Here is a 19,454-nt window from a genome sequence, read left to right as displayed (position 1 = left end):
GGTTGAATTATTATTTTAGTGCATGTGTTTGCCCAGTAGACTGTAATGGATTTGAAGTAGTTGTTCTGGTACACTGGGTAAATTCTCGGTTGGTTTTTGGTATGCCTAGTCATTGTGAAAACACTTATTTCTCAATGCCACACAGCTGCTCTTGAAGTGTCAAGAATTGGCCTGTCAAGTATTGGCCTGTTGTTTGACCAAATTGACATAATTGTGCTGTAAGACATGTTTTTTATGATTGTGTGCTTAATTGACTAGGCAGCAGTATCTCACGAAGAACCACTTTTATTTAAATACCTATAGGAATATTTTCTCTATACTATCCAGAGTTAATACCACAAAAGGTTCTCTATTTTTTTCTTTCCCCTAGGAAAAAAGAAAAGGCTCATCTGTACTGGATAAATGTGAGTTAAATTTCAGCTTGCTGCAAACTATCTTGTCAGGTCCAAGCCACTTGAAATGGTTTTGTAATGGAGATGTTGAAACACAATGGGTGGTAGAAATGTTTCTATTTACTATTAATTGACTCAGTATGTCGTCTTTTGCTTAAAATGCCAGTCATTCAAGGCTATAGTTCAACCACTACCTGGTCTGCTTTCTTTCTGGTGAGTGCAGTTGAGATGAACTGGTCTGTATATCAGGGTATGTATATGGGTATTTGGAAAATAGGGTTAACTGTGGCTGAGTGTCTCCTAAATTTTTGAGATGTCTGGGCTCATTTAACCTCCTCCTTTCTGCAATACGGAGCAGAACTCATCTGACAGAACAAAAATGAAACAAAAGTGTGTGCATGCATCCTTTTCCCAAAAGATATAAATAGTCTAAAAGAAGGATTGTATGCTCAGCAGCTTGGCAGATGATGCTGAGAATTGACATAATACAGATATAGGCAGAGTACCAGAGTCTTTTTTTGGTTTTGCTTTGTTTAAAGGAGGGGTTAAGATCAGCTCTCTGGAGTCTCAATACTTTTGAAAAAAACTTAAATGTTAGCAAAGTAGTCTGAGATTTTGTCTTGCAGTTCATGTTACTGTGGGCTGAACAGAGGGGAGCTGCAGCCAACTGAAGATAGCTTATCAACAGTGTTTAAAAAACAAAAATTCTCATCTGTTGATTGATAGAGTTGTGATTTCTGCCTGAAACCCGAGACGTGTCTTAATTGCCATAACGAGCTGTAATCTCTACATGGCGTGTGGGCTGCTTGTGAGACCTGTTTATTTACTAGTTGAAGACAGACCCATTGTGGGTTTTTCGGCCAAATAAGGTTTTGAGAACATTCTGAAGTTGTCTCCTTACAAGGTGACAACAGCAAAATCCCCATTGGTAGGACTTACAGAATCTGAACAGAGGAAGACGGAAAGAGTAATTGGTATTTTCTTCTCCCAACTCCCTCTTGTATTTGGCGGACAGGGAAGAGGTGGCCCAAAACACATAGGCAGCTGCTTCTGCAGGTACTTGAATAAGGATTTCTGAATTCCTGAAGCTGAGGTGTGAAAAGGAAAAGTCTTATTTTTGTCCCCAACTCCCTACTCATCTGGGAGCTACTGATCTCGTAAGCTCCTTTATTCCGAGGCTCTCAGAAGCATTTGGTGTCATTGCAGTCACGCTTCTTTCTCTTTCCTCAGCTTTTTATCCCTAACCTGGGGATTGGGGGAAAAAAAATTGCTTTTGCTCAGTTCCCTTAGCTTTTTGGATCACAGAAATCATCATTGCTGCAGACTCTAGGAAGAGCCTGCCTTCCAGGCTGTGCCTATTAGTCCATCAGCCTAGAAAATAAACCTGCAATGGCCAACTGCAAATAGTAGATGAACTCTTGGCTATGTAGCAGAAACCACTGTGGGTTATGAGGACTTACTAAATGTACTGAAGGTTGCGAAATAAACAGGTTTGACAGCTGCTCCTCCAAATTGGGCAGTTCTTGTCTCAGTTCAAGAATCTCTGTACAAGAACACAAAATTGTCTAATCCAAGCTAAGCAAAAAGCCTCTGAATGTTTCTAGAAGCATCTTTGATTTAAAAATCTAGCTGTCTTTCTGTAAGCTTTCTCGTGTGTGTGTGTGTGTTTTCTGTTGGTTTTTAATGTTCCCTCGCCATAAATCAAGAGTCATTCCATTTCTGTAAGTAAATTTCCCTCTGACATCAGAATTGAGGAACAAGTGAAAACACATCTTTTTTGCTGATTCTTTCCATTCCATTTGTTTGTGGTTCAGGTCTTGGCTATATGTTGAAGGCTGTGTTATTATTTTTTAATCTAAACTGTTTTTTCCATAGTAGAGAGGATCATTTGTTTTGCATGTTACTTTAAATAACAGAAACATCGGTTATAAAAGCTGAAGAAGAGGGGCTTAGAGATTCTAAATATTTGATACTGTTTAATAAGTGTATCTACTAAAAATAGCCTTTGTAAAGAAGCGTAGTAACTAATTCTGTAATATTCCTAGTCAACAGCAAAAGCCATAAAGATTTTTTTTTTCTGAAATGATTAATGGCTGTGTATCTGAAGTCCTGCAAATTTTTGATATGCTCAGCAGAATCTAAAATTTTAAAGGAAAGAATATCTTGTACTCCTGCTTGTGAAAATAGCTCTTCCTTTATTCTGGTTTGTCTGCTCTCTTGCCAGTCAAGCTAGAAAAGTAAGTAGCACCATCAAACTATGCTAGTGTTGTGAGCCATTTTCATCCGTTCAGTGTCCAAGAGGCTTGATTCCTTATCTGCCATCATCCCTCCATGAAGTGTTATGTGTGCATGCGTGGGGAATGCAGGATTGGGCACAAATCTTGTACCCTTTGAAGACACTTTGTCCAAAACAAACACTCAGTTCCAGTAAGTGTAATTTGGTTGATAAATATCTAACATTTTCTGGAGAGGAACCTCTGCTTGTTTTCTGCAATGTACCAAAAGCATTTTTAGTACGATCCTGATCCTGAAGTCCTTGAACACTGACATGAGGGCATGTACTGCTATTTGTGCATTGATGGTGCCAAACCATCTAGATGCTTTATTACTTGCTTTCCTCAAAAATGTGGCGTCGTTCTAGACTGCTTAGAGACTGAGTCATTTGTTTAATATTTCATGGTGATGAAAGAGAAGAACAAGACAGATCAAACCAGTGTCCATGGAAATGAAAATGAGCATACTGATGTTTGTTATCCTGGTGTGGAAGACCAGGAGACTTTATTGTTCCTGGAGGTGTTGTAATGTCACCAACAAAAGCAATCACTAATAGTCTTCCCCTGTTGTCCACGCGTGTGTAACTCCCTGGGCATTTTCTATTGATATCTTCATCTAGATTACCTTTTCTCAGGATACAAACTTAAATCCAAAAGGTAATGAAAGATTTTAGTGAATGTGTGAAATAGAACACAGAGCACAGAGGCCATACAACCTCACTGTGAAGAGGAGAACTGGCAATATCACACCCTGAGTGTTTGTTTAGACCTCATGTGAACCTGTCGTCTTCAGACATACTCAGTTTTGAAAAAATGTATAGACCTGATTTTTAATCATGAACATTTGTCATCATTAGTTTATATACGTAGCAAGTATGCATACATATATGCATATTAAAAATCTCTGATTTAAGGCTCCTAATTTAAGAAAACACATGGCCACCTGTTTGGCCATGATTTGAAGGGGAGTTAAGCAGGTGTTTTGGTGCTTTGCTCATTTGGGGAAAGCCATGTATGATGTGTTGGCCAGTAAAAGATGCACCGAATGATGTCCTGCTTCCATAGTCAGACTGTCCTTACACTAAGGCAAATGGAGAAGAGTTGGACTTGCAAAGAAATGGAAGGATCACCTGAATTGATGTGGTCTATGTGCCATGAGGGAGCTCTGTAATGCCAGCTGTGGTGTTGGGGTGTCTCGCTGTGCTGCCTGGGATGTCTGGCTGTTCCATGGGTTGGGTACCTTTGGTGAAGTCACATAAATTGCTGCATCTCTTTTTTTAAAAAAAAAAAAAGTCATGTTGTGTTTTTAAATTTTACAGTGTGAGATAAATTTTTTTCCAAGTCATGTTTTGAAATCTTTATTTCAAGACATGAAATAATTTATTAAATCCACCTTTATTGAAATCTGCCTTCCTGGTGTTTGCATATGCTCTGACTTTAGCAATCTGCAGCGAAACCAAAAGGAACTCGTTTGAGAGGGATTCAGGAGATGGCTTTATTCCTTCCTCAAGAATCAGATGGAAACGTGTGACCAAACATGTTTGCCATTGCTGGGAAAGCGGTTGCAGTTTGTGGGGGCAAGAATGACAGACCTGGTGGGAAGTAAGCTTGGGATCTAACTGTGTATATTAAATCTATCCGGAGATGGAGAGGAGGCAGGATTTGGACAGAGTCCAGGTCTGCCCTTGACTTGTCCCGTATAACGCCTTTTGAATTCAGAAGGAATTATCTGTGAATAAATATAAGGGTGGATGTGCATGAGTGAGTGAGAATGTGATCACCTGATGTGGGATTCCCACAGTGAGGTGTTGACTCATCTTTTTTTGTATGGAAAGCTATTTTCCAGCCTTAGAAATACTGGTTCCAGTTTGGGAAGGCATTGAAGCACTTGTACAAAGTGCTTTTCCAAGGAGGGATTTTTTCCATAGTCAAGTCCTGTGTAAACTTGAAATGTCTTTGATTTAGGGAAGGGGGTGGGTGAGGGGGGAAGTGAAGTAGTTTCGGGTGCTACTGTCTGTGCATGATATCTTGCACATGAAGACCCTGTTCTGTTGGTCCTTAGGCAATACCATGATAAAAAAAAACCACAATACAAACACCTGCACTTGGATCCACCTGCCAAGTTCTGTAGCTTTACACTCCCTTTTCTATAACTTAAGAATAGGAAAGAGGAGGCAGCTTTTTTTGCTGTACTTTGGCTGCTGTGTTGAGAGAGACACATAAACAGCACGAGCTGCCAAAATGAAGGAGACGGTGAAACTGTCCTTATATACGGGGCTGTTGCATGCACAGACAGGTTGGCGGAGGAAGGAGAGAACCCTTTCCCTGCCTTGCCTTCTCTCTTGCATTTAGTGTTGCTTCTCCCATAGCGGTGAGCTAAATTATTTTCATAAAGAAGTATACTTCTTGAGTTGATGTCCCAGTAACTTCTGAATTTCAGGCCTAGTGTGCTAAAAGGTTTGATCTTTCCCTTCCCAGATAAATTGTATTTAAATGTGCTTGGTTTTCTAACTAAAGGAATTCTGGAGCATGAAAATGTCCAAGTAAATTCAAGGTTTGCTCTTTAACATTGGCAGCTGCTGTGCAAGATGCACTTTGAAACTGTAGTTCTACTTGTGTTAACAAAAAAATTGCTCTGATTATTTTTTTTTTAATTGTAAGATACAATTGCATTTGTTTTGCACTTTCTAATCTTGAAAACAGAAGCTGGGTAAAACTGGTTGGCTCTAGCCAGCTCTGCCTCTCTAAGTACTGGAACCAGTTTAGTTGGGGGTGGGTCAGCAGAGTGCAAGCTTTGTTTGAGAACCTTCACAACCATGTCAGTATTGCTACTCTTAACTTGTCTAGCTTTTGTGCTGGGTTTGTGAAGGTACAATACAGCTTAGCCCTTAATGTACAACTGTTTTGGCTTCAATATAGCAAAGCTATAAATAGACACCCCCTTGCCTCCCCAGCAGTAGGAAATGACTGCAGCAGGTGGTGTCCTCTGCTAGAAATTTGCACATTATTAGTACCCAAGTACTTTTTTTAAAATTGGCTTTCTTGTTGTGTGTTCTTGCTTCATTAAATGCCAACTGACTTGTCAGCAAGCATCTTGTTAAAATCTGAAATCCTCATTAAGACAAAAGAAATAAAACCAGAAAGGTATTTTTGGTTTATTTCTGTGCAGCCTCTGTGTACAGTATATTTTGTGTGCAATTTTAAAAGTATTAACAGAAGGCACAGGAGAGCTGCATAATGCTGGTCACTGGTTAAAATGGTATTTCGATTCTTTTAGCTGTGTTGGGCTGGAGTTTAGCACAGGTTTATTATAGCAGTTCCTCCATAGTAGTACTGGTAGATGCTTGGAAGGCTGTGGGCAAGATTTGTATCCCTGCTTGTGCTGAATAATACCTTGCACTGTGAATGGCATCAGGAAAATAAATGGGGCTTTTTGTGCAGCAAGGTAGTGCTTAGAGTAAATAAGGATATTGCAGTCTGGTCCACACGAAATGAGTTTGATGGTGTCAATAAACAAGCTTCCCCTTGACACAAACCCCATCATTGTGTTTGGATTAACTTTCAGTCTCAGCAAAGAGGCCGAGTTGTTTGGGCAGGGAGAATAAATGCATTTGTGCTGCTGAGATTGTTTCCTTTCAGCCATGGTGGAGAGCCCTTGCCTCCTTGCCACTGTTGGGTGCTGAAGAAATAGTGAAATCCAGGGGAGATGCACTGTGTACTTATAGTGTGTGTGTTTAAACAATAAAAAAAGGGGGACAGTCCTGTGTCTCAATTACTGTTTAACATGCATCTGCCTTTATACCCCTTCCTTTCTCCCGCAGGTGCGAGAGCTGTGTGGAACTGCTGTTTGTGAGAGGGGCTGGGAATTGCCAGGAGTGCGATACCCCTCTGCGGAAGAGTAACTTCAGGGTACAGCTCTTTGAGGACCCTGCCGTTGACAAGGAAGTGGAAATTCGGAAGAAAGTGCTGAAAATGTGAGTGTCACCAGTTAAATAACAAAAGGTGGATGTATTTCATGGATCACCATTTGAAAAAAAAAAAAAAAGACTTGCTCCTCCAGTAGTACAGAGGAGAGAATTTTTTTTTTTCAAGTGACAACTGATAAAACTTGACTCTGTTTAACGTGGAGGGATTTCAGAGAATCTGATTTTATGCAACAACTGAGGGCTGAATTCTCAATTAAGCCTTGAGGGATTCCTGCTTAGCTTTAGAAAATGTTGGGTGTTTCTATGTGTCCTCCTTTGGCAAAGACTTGCCTCCTAAATGGAGACGATTAGATATTGAGGACTACAGCTGCTTTCCCTTTGAGGGTGTGAACATGGGAGTGGGCCAAGAAACAGGACCTTGATTGTTTTGTTCCCTGGGGACCAGTTCTGAGAGTTGAAGGCCAGATCCCTTCAAAATGAAAATGGACAAAAGAGAAGCTATGTTCACATTGTTTTCTACTTCACACAGCAATTGTTAGTGAAAATGCTTCCTTACAAGCCTTGTGTTACTAGTCTGTCATGCAGATTTGAGAGCTCTTGGAATTGAGATGAATGAGGTCTAAAATTGCATCTCGCTCCTTGTGGCCAAGAAACAACATTTTATAAGGAAAATAAGCGAGCCAGTTGATATTTTGGTAGAAGAGGGTCTGATGGAATGTAACAAACCTGGAGAGAGTTGTGTGTGCAAAAACGAACGTACAGGTAAATTGTAAGCCTGGCAGCTTTTATCTAAGACTTAGTACAATACTAAATGAATCATATGATGTTGCTGAGATGTGGGGAAATTGCGTCGTTGAATACCAAGGTGCTGATGTGGAAAGTAGTAATAATTTTGATGTTTGATTATAAAGCCTACGGAAGTTAACAAAAGTCAAACTGGAATGAAGTCAACTTAATTGACTAAACACGGAATGAAGTGTAGTTAGAACAGAAAACATTGTAAAATGCTTGGCCCACTTGGATTTGCCAGATTAGTTTTTGGTAGGCAGAAAAAATGTCCCCAAATTGGAATTTGGCCTGAGTTCTCGGGATTAGATTTTTATACTCCTGGGTGTCATGTATCTTGGTCCACAGAGCAGGCAGAATCTCAGCTTTGTATTTTCTTGGGAAGAAAGCCTGCATGTCTTGACTTTCAGAGGCTGTCCATGTTCTAGCCAGTTGTCTCTTCATCTTTTTACTTTTTCCAGCTATCAAGGGTTGGATAAGTGAGTTCTGGAATGGTCTATTGATACGAAATAAGATAATTGTGTGGCATTTTCAGTTTGCTGCTGACATATGCTTTCTGTTGTTGGCACAAAGCCAAACTCCCTTTTCTGGTAACTTCTAGAAAAGCTTTTCTTGTGGGTGTTACTGTTGTCTCTGCCTGTGTTAACAGGTTTCTCATGCTGAAGAGCTGTCTTGGAATTAGTATATCCTAGCCTCTGTGCTGCTGTTTACCTGTTACCCTGGAAAAGGAATTGGCAAACAGTAGGCAAAGATAGCACCGATTTATGCCAGGCTGGCTCCTTTCCTTTGGAACAAGCGCTTCTGTCTCCTTTTAAAGATTCTGTACGTTGGGTCAGTTGTGGGAGCCGCAAAGCACATAGTTGATAAAACGAGGTCAATACTTAATACGCTTGCAGCAAGAGCCTTGTTGAATTGAAATTGTATCTTTGTGTGTTATATAAATACTTGTTTTTCTTCTCTCAAAGATACAATAAAAGAGAGGATGACTTTCCAAGTCTAAGTGAATATAATGATTTCCTGGAAGAAATAGAAGAAATTGGTAAGTCTTAATGCTTGCTTTTTTGATGTGCTGTGCTCATGAGCCCATAGGCTTTTATCTTCTGACTCAGCTGCCTACGAGAATGTCTAAGTTGAGTTTCTGTAATGGGATTTATCATAGTATCAGATGTTTATCTAATTACTTTTTTTCTGTACGTTTTTAATCATATTTGCTGAACTGTAGGACATCGTTAAGTAAAACATTTTATCTGTCAGAGGAAAAACATGATTCAAAGAGGAAGTAGTACTTTATAGCTGGAAAAGAAAGGCTTGCAGGGGACTGTTGGTGCTGCACTGGGAAAGATTAAACAAAGAGAGGAGAAATTGAAATTTTCATTATATGCCTCCATTAGCTTTATCTACCATGACAGAAGCCATATGGTGTCTTTCATCATTTTTGCTTCTGCAAGTACAGTAGTTGAAGCTGCTTTGAAGCTGATGACCTTACATACCACTGTGGTAGCATTTTATGTTGCTTTGCAGAAGGTGGTGGTTTAGGAACAGACATTGATTTCTTTCTCTTTGGATTAGTTGAAGCAGAACTTTGCCCTTTGGGAAGGGACTATGTTATCAACAGAGTTTATTTTCTTCTTAGTTAGGGTGACTTGTGATTTATGGTGGAGTGATGGATTTTGCTTAGAAAAACAAGGATGTGTTCAAAGGAGTGACTCTTAAGTGGTTTGTTTCTTGGGTTTTATGAGCTTCTGAGGCTTTTCTTTTTTTTGTCCTGGAGGAAGAAGAGATGGGTTAGAACATGCAGGAGGGGCAGTGAATGTGATTTGAAGGAAAACATGGAGATGCTACTTCCCTTCAGTTTCTCAAAGGAGCCCTTGCTCCTCTTTGCACTGTGGTGTTTTGTAGAAATGTATCCAGTACACTTACTGCTGTGAGTAATATATCGTGTTTTTGTTGGCATTAGAAGGCTGAGGCTGGAGAGCTAAATCGCGTGGCTGGGAAACACCAGGCACACTCATACGGGTCCAGATATTTGGAGGAGACGATGTGGGTGTAGTTCTGTTTGTATATTTTTTTGAATGGTGCGGGGGAAGGAGGGAATGAGTAGAAAGAATGGTTGCATCTTAGCCAGAGGATCCTGGAAGAATCTGTGTGCTTGTGGAAAGGAAAACTTGCTTTTTATTTATGTAGCATTAAATACAGGTTTCCTACACTGCTGTTACAGGGGTTTTCGGCATCTGCAACAAGGGAGTTGAAGTTTTGCCTGAAGTTGCCTGAATCTCATCAATTTCTGCAGAATGTTATGATTCTCCAGCTCTTGGGATTAGGTTGTTAAATTTCAAATGGTTCCAGAGCCTGCACTGGTAACTTGGTTTAGAAGCAACAGAGTTCATGGCTGGTCTTCATAACCTTGTGAAGAAGAGTGAATTTGTCTGTAATTGTGCTGGTCCTGCAAATGTATAACGTAAACGCCTAATAGATAGAGTTGTTAGGAATTGGAGTTATTTGCCCAAAAGGGACACCTAAAATACTAAAAGGAATAGAAAGTACGACTACCTCCTCATTTCTTCGTGTAGCAGCCAGGGTGAGGAGAGGAAAGAAGGGGTGCAGTCAGAAGGCTCTTAATTTTCACCATTGAAGGGGTTATTTATGATCTTCTAACTTTAGGCAGATCCAGAAGCTGGAGGGCTGGTTAGATTCAAGAGCAACACCTTGGGTAAGAATTCAAGCCCAGTTCTCCTTTCCCTGGTGACAAAGCTCCTTGCACATATCTTGCTTTCAAACTTAGTAGATTGTTCCTGTCTCCCCAAGCCCTTCCCTGCCAGCACTCCTGGGCAGAGTTCTCCACCTGACAGTTGTCTGGTATGTAGCGGTAGTGTGAATTCTTCCAGTGTTTTTGCTGTGCGTGTTGTGCGCAGCATGGCTGAACAATGTGTTAAAGGTGTCTTCAACTCTGGTTACTTCACATTTTGCTGCTGAGAGTAGTTATTTCATTTTTTTGTGTGCATGTGAATTCCCTGTTCGCTTGTGCATGTGGAAAAACTAGGCTGCAAGAAGGGAAAGAAAGGGTGTAGTCATGCAGAGCAAAGTTTTTTGCCTTGTGGGGCCAATGTACAGCAGGCTGGCAGTAGCTCATGGTGGTTGTTCAAGCTGCCAGGTTAGGAAGCTAGGGAGCCAGAGAGCTGGATTCCCCCTTTCTCCCACTGCCCCAAATTTTCAGTTTTTCTGCGGGAAGGTCACAGTGCAGCTTTACCCTGTTTTCTTTTTGCTGGTAAGTTTAGTTTTCTAAGTTGTTGGGAGGGATTAAATGAAGTAGTTGCTTGGCAGAGACAAAACGTAAACATCCTGTATAAGTATACTTCATGTGACCCTGGCACAATTCTGATAGTTTTTCCAAATGTTTCAGGTAGGTCAGCTCCAACATTTGCAGCAATTGCACTGTCTTATTCCATTGGTGTGATATATGACCCCACTTGAAACACATTTTCCCCCTTCATATCAGGATTGTTATACCTACAGACTTTTTCTATTTAAAGAAAAGAGTTGGGCGGCACAGCAAAAGTGTGAGAGGGGAAGGTCAAACAAACATTAGGGTAGTCACCTTTTAAGATTTCTTTTATAAAAAACAAATTTTTGAAGCGGTTTAGATTGTAGCCACTAAATAATGCTTTGGGCTAAAATGTGTTATACAAGGCTCTAAATAGAAACCACATTTTAAAGCAAGTTTTCCCCAGAAGAAAAATCAGTTGGACAATTTGAGAACATTGTAAACACAGTTTGTTGTCATTAACACTAGGAAGAAAAATGAAGTGAAAGGGTTAAAACCTGCCTTTGGGAAATGTGTGGACAACATCTATCGGAATAAGTCAGGTCGATGCCCGTATGATGAGAGGGGCAAGGTTAAAGCTTAGGATGTTGTTATAAGTTTACAATCTCTGGACACTGTGCAAATGTTGCTCACTCTTTCTACAAGGTTTTCTTCTTCCCCCAAGATTTTCTTCTTCCCCAGAGTATCTCCGTAGCTAGTTTTTAAAAACCCGGTGTGTAAGCTCTCCAGAGCAGGGCCCGCCTCCTAGCGTGTGTATACACACTGCCTGGCACCATTCTCCTGATACCTGAATTGAGGCCTCTAGGCATTACCGCAACACAATTGTTAATAGTAATTATTGCTTTTAAAAAACATTCAGTACATTCAACTTGGAAGGAGACTACTGTATTTGTGCCCTTCGGATTCCTGTATCTCGTTACTCCTCTAAGACTTTATGCAATACCAGCTGCCTAGTGACTTGTCTTGCTCAGAATGTTTATCTCACAAGTGATCTTTGGATAGAAAGGATTTTGGTATCTGTGATCACTTGTGGGTTCTGTTGTTTATTATTTTGTGGTTTTTTTTCCTCTCTGTGTGTGCATGAGGATGGTATTGCTGGTCCTGACAATGGGAATAACCCAACTGGAAACTGGGCTGCTTTATCAAAGATCCATTTCAGTCATCTCATCTGAACAAAGATTTCAGTACCACACTGTTCCAGCCAAAATGATCTTTCTTAGACCGATGGGGCTGAGTGATTTCAATCATTTATTACTATGCTAAGGTATTTTTCTGGAAAATTATTGTCCCAATAAAAGACAACTGAGGATAAACAGAAATAATTATTAATACCTAACTAGATTTTTCTGGCTTAGCTGTGGTTTTTCTTTTGTTCCTGATAATTATTTTGTTACAATCACAGAAATGTTGGTTGGAAGGGACCTGTTAAGTTCTGTTTCATCTTTTCTCCCCCTCACCCCACTCCTACCCCTCTTAAAAGTACAGGGGCAGAGATTGGCCCAGGCATCGAAAGCACCAACAGAAGGTGCCACAGTAGCTTTGGACTCCCCGGCCAGACTGAGGATGTGGTTGTGTCTCCGTTCATAGCACTCTGCCCAAAGCAGTTGCTCTTCTGCCATTCCTGGTCTCTAGCTGGTGATTTATGAAGATGATGATCAAGGAGTTGTTTGTAGCAGGGTAGGAGGAATATTGTTTATAACAAACTAATACTTACTAATTTAAAAATTTTCAGCGGGCTTATATCAGCAATGCAGATCAAACACTGTCATCAGAGTAATCGTCTCCTGTCTTGCCAGACAGAGAGGGAGTGTTCCTAATAGTTGAATAGCAAATATTTTTACGTGGTAACATTATTGTCTCTTAAGGAACTAGGAGGAGAAGTCTCAGAAAATTTGCAGTATCTCGGACTAAACCAGGGAGATTTTGATGGACTTGAAGTCCTGCAGTGGAGTGACATTCATTCATACCACTGTGACTCTGGACAAGTTATTGTGCCATATAATTAAGATTTTTGTCTCATTTTCTTTTTTCTTTTATAACTAGGAAAATATTTTTCCATTTGTTGTAGAATTGCATAATGAATGTTGTTGTTTTGAAAAGCAGCGAAAGTCTCCCTGTAAAGTCTGAATTTCAGAAGTAGGGAGTTTTACCTAAATAGAATGAAATGTTTCAGAAAAACACAATAGTCTTCCTGTTATACCTCAACAGATGTCTCAAGGCAAGTCATTTTATAAACCAACCAATGTGAGATGGATAAGTAGATAAATAATTGTTGCATACAAAACAGCTTCTGTTTCTTTTCCCTGAAGGGTTTTAGGCCTCTTATATCGGCTTATGCTATATTTCAACATGGTCAAAAATAAGTCTGGCTTCTCTTTGAAACCTTTTCAAACTAGCCATCTGCTTTGCCAGTCATATTCAGATCTATACCGATATTTTTTTCAGGGTAGGTGTAGCATATGATTTAGATTTTTTTTTTTTTTTAACTCTTTCTGGTTCTTCTAGTTTTATAATTTGTTTTGTTGTATTTTTTAAAAAGGGAACATTTGCTAGAATTATATTTAAAATAATTTTCTGGCAAAACTCAAAGCAGACCAAATAAAAAAAAAATACTGCGTAGTCCTAGCTATGTAAAAGGTAGGATGTTGAGTATTAGTAGTGACTGTTCTTTGATTTGATACGTGTTGGTTTTTAAATGCCATGTAACTTGTGGAGGGGACAAGGGAGAAGAGAAAGAAATAATCTCTTAATTATTTTTTTGTGGCCTAGTGCCCCTTATGAAATGGACTTGTCAGCTGAATTTGTATTCTCTCAATATTGATGAAAAGACATTTGAAGCTCGTGAAAAATATGTTGGAAGATGTTTTGGCTGGCTGGTTGGCCACAGATAACCATGCAATGTCAAAAAGCATCGTTTGTTTCGCTGCTAGGGTGTTTATTGCAGGAGGGAAGATACTCTTTTCATTTATTAAAGGACAACTGTTGACACTGATGTTGATATAGAGACATCCAGGTCTTAACACTTGCAACAAAATGTAGCTCTTCAGTATTTTAAGTCTTGAAATGTGGACAACTGACTGTTGAGGGACAGATGCTTAGGACCAAGATAATGTTCCTCTTCAATGACTATGAATCAGTATTCAGTGGGAGAAATCTGCTCTGGCCTTTGAGGGTGCTGGAAGTATGAATCTTTCTGATTGCTGGTGTCCTACCATATCCTCAAGTGACAGAGAAGAGCAAGACTGACAGAGCAGAATCAGCATGGTATGAGCAGATCTGACCGTTGAGAGGGTTTTACCTGTGGTTTGGTTCCAGCCACAGCAGGAAAACAGAAGGGGAAATAAACCATCTTTCACCTTGCTGCGAGCAGAGCAGTGGGCGTTTAAGGTGGCTATGCAGGTGGATATTGAAGATTTCTTAAACATTGATGCAGAAACATCTCTCTTACATGGAAATGTTACTTGATATCAAGTAGCAAAATAAACCCACTTTTTTAAGTAGTTCTAAATAAAGGCAGGCATCTGCATATGTCTAAAATTTGCCTACTTGCCCCAGTATGAGTTTTAAATCTTACGGTTTTTGTTTTACAAACCTGGGTTGTGACTAGTTGAACCTATTAAAGATAACCGAGAAAGGAGGGGAAAAAAACCCAAACCTTGAACGTTTCAAGCAGCAATAGTTGCAAAACCTAGATCATCAGCTTGTTGCTGGATTATTTTTAGAGAAATACCCAAGATGTTCAGGAGCCTAAAGGCATTTGGCATCTCATCTTGCTCCTCCTCTTGCACCTGAAGGTGGCATCTGGGCATCCTGCTAGCACAGCATGTCTCATGCTATTTCTTTCTTGTGTCGTCATTGAAGAGTTTAGAGAGCTGGTGTGTGGATTTAAGTTGTAGGAAGTGCTGACATTCCTATGCAGCTGCTGTCATTGCAGAGCCCTGGTCTGATTGTATGCCAGCATTTTCACATGACAATTCTTCTCTGCCGTAATACTCAAATATTAAGCTGCTTGTCAGCTGGGAACTGTAGGCTGGAATTTTGGAGGTCAAATCTCCATTAAAATATGAAAAATTTAGACTAAAATAATGTGTTCTACTAAGGAAATGTTGCTACAACCAGAAAATGCATGTTTGTCACAATAGGAAATTGGAAAATGTTGTTATGCCTTTTGGAGGGAAAAAAATAAATACATTTAAAATGGGTAACTTGCTTCCAAAAACCAAGGAGCTGAACTTTGAATGGCTTGTTTGGGTTATAGCAGTGCCCAGAAGTTCCACCTGAGATGAGATCAAGACTATGGAGATAGGTGCTGCATGTAGCTGTAGTACGGAGATACAGCAGACTATGTATAGGAGAAAGGAAGCTTTATTCCCCTACTCCCGGTTCTTACCGGTGGGAGACCTCCAGTATAATGCCCAGCAGGAACAGTAGCAAAGTTGGAAATTGAACTCAGGTGTTGATTCCCAATCAAATGCTTAAACCACAAAACCAGCCTCCATCTCAGATCTTCCTTCTGAAGTGGGGGTGGAATAGTTCAGCTGATTTAGGAGCCAGGCTGAATTAAAATGTCAGTCCTCTTGATACTGCTCATTATTTGGAAAAGGGATGTGTGTGGAATAAATAAGCATTTTGTTTGTTTGCTTAAGGGTAGGAATTTCTTCAGCTGTATCTTGCCCTAGCCCTTTTTGTTGCAGTTCAAGGAAGGACTGAATACTTTTGATAAGAGTAAGATGATGTGGTGGTTCAGTACTCCTGGAAAGAGAGTATTCCTATTTCCATCTGTACACTTTTATTACTTCCCTTGTGCCATGTCTGGCACTTGTCCGGCCCCTTTGTTGAGCCAGTTCATGTTACTGGAGGGTTTCTGTTGACACTGCAAAGCATCCAGGGAGTCGTGGAGTCAGAGCAGGGGAAAGGGTGTCCTGTGCCTGGGAAGAGGGACGTAAGAGCAGGACTGCCCCTTTTTGGCAGGAGTGAGCTGCTATACAGCTGGCTTTGTAGGACTGAGCTGTATCCCACAATTCTAGCATTTTGGGCCTTCCCTGCTTTCTTTTTCTCATTTGCTCCCTGCTTTGATTTCTTGCTGTTTCCTTTGCTCTCAACTGGTTTGCCAGTCTAGGCTATTCATGGTTTGGTTTACCTAGAATCCTCCTAAAGCTCATTTCTGCCATGTTACCTGTGGAGAGGATGAAAGAAGGGATATAATCTTTACCAAACTGAGATGTGTGCTATGCTGATGAGTAACAACAGACTTCATGCTTCTTCCTTCTGTTTCTCTCTAGCAGCCTTACTTATACAAATGACTTGGCAGTGGTGCATGTGCCCAGGGTTCATTTGGCCCCAGTCGCTTGAGAACCTAGGAGGAGAGAACTGAACCAAAATCTTCCAAGTCCTGTGCTGGCATTTCCACTAGAACCTCCTTCCCTTCCTCAGGGTTTGACTTAGCGCAATCACTGTGCTGCTGTTTTCTTGCGAAGGATTTATCAATGGCAGTGCAAATTTCTGTGCTGCTCTTGTAAATTTACTGTAGCCATGTGACAAAGCTCTTTGAGGCTTTCAGTGCTGTACGTTGGCAGTCTTCAATAGCTTTAAGGCCATGGGCATGAGCCCAGCATCCACTCTGGATGGTGATCACCAAGCGACTTCCCAGTGATAATGGCTTTCAGTTGGAATTCGCTTGACCCACAATTGAACCAGTGACCTAGAGGTGAAAGGCTCAGGCATTGTATCAAATTACTAATCATCCAAACCATCTACATCTTTCAAGCTGTTGATTATAGAAACTGTTCAATTTCTTGAGGTATCTTCTATGCCATGTGTAGATAATTGGGAATGTTGTGCTAAACTATGGAGCTTGCTGGCTGACCCTGCTTGCTCATAATTACGTGAGATACAGTCTGTCACTATCAAGAGACATCAAAAGAATGTCGCTTAACCTATTAATCTGGATGCATCTGCAGATTCCTTATAATAAAGGTAATTGTACATTGGTGCCTTTTAAGTTATCAAATGATCTGAAAATTTTTTGTGTACCTGAGAATTTGAACAGTCTCTGTAGTCTTTGTGCATTAGATACTCTAATGAAATGGAATGACTTAATTTCTAACCTTATCTTAATATATAAGTTTAGTCTAATTTAATTTTATAGGAATCACTGTGTTCTTAGCTGTAACTGCTACTTGAAAAGGTCAATGTGTTACGAATAATATTATGATTATTCATGTGTATCATTATCAGTATCACAAAATAGGATGCAAAACTCAAATTTTCATCTCCTACATATGTATGAACCTAAAGGAACTCTGCTGGCTTCTGTTGAAGTTTGCAGTGATTTAGCAGACTGTGTCTTGCTTTACAGGGAATATTTAAATAAGTTCTGTTATTGCAATGTTTATATCTGGTGCTAGAAGGGAGAGAGAACATAAGAGTAGTATTTCTTTGTCATAGTCATGTGTGCCAACCTAATACTTTCTGTCTTTCTAATATTTATGCAGTATTTAACTTGACCAACAATGTGGATTTGGAGAACACCAAAAGGAAAATGGAACTGTACCAGAAGGATAACAAAGAAGTCATTCAGAAAAATAAGATAAAACTGGTTAGTTAACTTCTCTCCCCTACAATTTTTATTCATTAGTTAAAGAATGAAAGGATTTTTGAAGTGGAGTACTTTCTGTAGTATCATAAAACAAGTCAAAGCTGAAGGCACTATGCAGATTTCACTTTGTATTCAAAAACCATAATATGCTCATATTCTGCAATACTGATATTTAGTGCTGCTTAAAGAGATTAAATTGATAGTTGAAATGTAGTTATGCTTTATTTTGGGAAGGGCTTAAAAAGAGGGACAGGCAGTAAAGTCTGCATCTAATACATCACCACCGCATGTGTGCTGGCAGTGTCGTTGGACAATATCCAGGAGAGACCAAGTTCAGCCCTATACCAGGACAATCATTCCTTTCTCATCCGAAGGAAAAAAGGAATCCAGACACAGACATTATGAAGCTCCCAGGAGAGGGTTGTAAAATTGAGGGAAAGCACAGGTCTGGTTTATACAAAATTTAAAATGAAAGATGTTGAAACAAACATTAAAACTTTTTTGTTCAAGAGCTGATAATAACATCAGGAGTATTGTATACAAGATCTGTATGCAAAACACGTGGTTCTTTGAAGATTTATTAGTTTAAAATATGGCTCAGATATAATTTTGTTCTTTAAAAATAAACTTGCAAGCATTTCTTTCTGTAAGAAAAGTTTAATCTGTTAAATATTTTTTCAGTATAAAAATACACATTGTTATCAGTTCTTGAAGGAAAATGTCTGCCCAGAGTGTGACATAACAAGGTTTTATGTTTGTATTCCAGTTGCACTAAGGACTTGCTTTCAAATCAGTAGGGGTGAAATCCTCACTCCCCTGAAGTCTGTGGCAAAACTCCCAGTGATTTCTTTAGCTCTAGGATTTCACAGGAGGAGATTGGAATCTGAAAAATGTTTGTTTGAACCTCTTCCTTTTAAAGGCAAGGAAATTTCCCTAGGGGTCCATCTCTGATCTGTTATCCTGTCTCTGACACTGTGCAATAACCTATGCTTCAGAGCTTGAAGAGACCTGCCAAATCTTTGGCTACATGTCTTATTTTACAATGTAGGTGCAACCTCTAGGGTCACCATGAGGATAGTGTGCTTTGCCTGCAGCCCACCTTCCGTTCATGTACGTGATTCGCAGACAGCCTGTGCACTAGCTGTGTGATCATATCAAGCAGCACAATACTTTGTACCCACCCAAGCCCCCTGGGCCTTCTGTTTTCTGTACTGCATGGTCTTGCTGTGCTAGAGGCTGTCTGGTGGAAGCTGGAAAAGCCTGTGTGAATCCAGACTTACTGGAGATCTGGAGACATTTCTTTTTTATTTCTTTTTCAACAATTGAAACATAATAATAGACTTGATGCAGTTGCTATTACAAAAACTGCATGATCTTGCCCATAAATTTACCCCTCTCCCAAAAGCTGAAAGGGTGCTTTCTCTCTCTAGCTCTTTTTGGGAGGTTTTGGAATGTCTTTACTCCGTAAATGGTAAAAAGTGTCCTAATTTCTCACCTAAACTTCTTATGGCCAGTCATTGTGCCTTCATTCTTGGACTGACATAAATTTTTCTGACGATTGTAATAGTTTACTTCTGAGGGATATAGATATTCTCTGTCCCTCTTGGTGTTTTTGTTACCCTTCACCTGTTCCAGTTTGAATTTGTGTTTGGCAGGCAGAAGGGACCAGAGTTGAATGCAGTATTGTAGCTGAGATCTTAACAGCTCTTATAAAAGAACACTATTTTCCCATCTCTGCTGGAAATATATTGAGATGCGTGATCCTAAGACGGTTCTTCTCCTCTAGCACTGTCATACGGGAGGTGCAGAATCAGTAGAATCATAGAATCGTAGAATCATTAAGGTTGGAAAAGACCTCTAAGATCATCGAGTCCAACCGTCAACCCAACACCACCATGCCCACTAAACCATGTCCCTAAGCGCCTCATCTACACGTCTTTTAAATACTTCCAGGGGTGGCGACTCAACCACGTCCCTGGGCAGCCCGTTTCACTGCTTGACAGCCCTTGTGGTGAGCAAATTTTTCCTAATATCCAATCTAAACCTCCCCTGGCACAACTTGAGGCCATTTCCTCTCGTCCTATTGCTTGTTCCTTGGGAGAAGAGACCGACACCCACCTCGCTACAACCTCCTTACAGGTAGTTGTAGAGAGCGAT

At 40.1% G+C, this 19,454-nt stretch overlaps 1 protein-coding gene across 1 annotated transcript in view; it reads left to right on the top strand.

The window, feature by feature from the left end:
* The window catches only part of MNAT1 (MNAT1, CDK activating kinase assembly factor), a gene marked incomplete at its 5' end in the record, with an annotated part of 109,373 nt that overhangs the window by 11,415 nt on the left and 78,504 nt on the right, over positions 1–19,454 (top strand). The window contains 3 exons of the mRNA XM_019472977.1: positions 6,487–6,639; positions 8,343–8,416; positions 17,194–17,297. Coding sequence (XP_019328522.1) covers positions 6,487–6,639; positions 8,343–8,416; positions 17,194–17,297 — 331 coding nt within the window. The remainder of the gene's footprint in view (positions 1–6,486; positions 6,640–8,342; positions 8,417–17,193; positions 17,298–19,454) is intronic.

This window comes from Aptenodytes forsteri, unplaced genomic scaffold (assembly GCF_000699145.1).
Source record: "Aptenodytes forsteri isolate BGI_AS27 unplaced genomic scaffold, ASM69914v1 Scaffold410, whole genome shotgun sequence".
NCBI classification, from domain to species: Eukaryota; Metazoa; Chordata; class Aves; order Sphenisciformes; family Spheniscidae; genus Aptenodytes; species Aptenodytes forsteri.
This window is presented reverse-complemented; position numbering and strand designations above follow the sequence as displayed.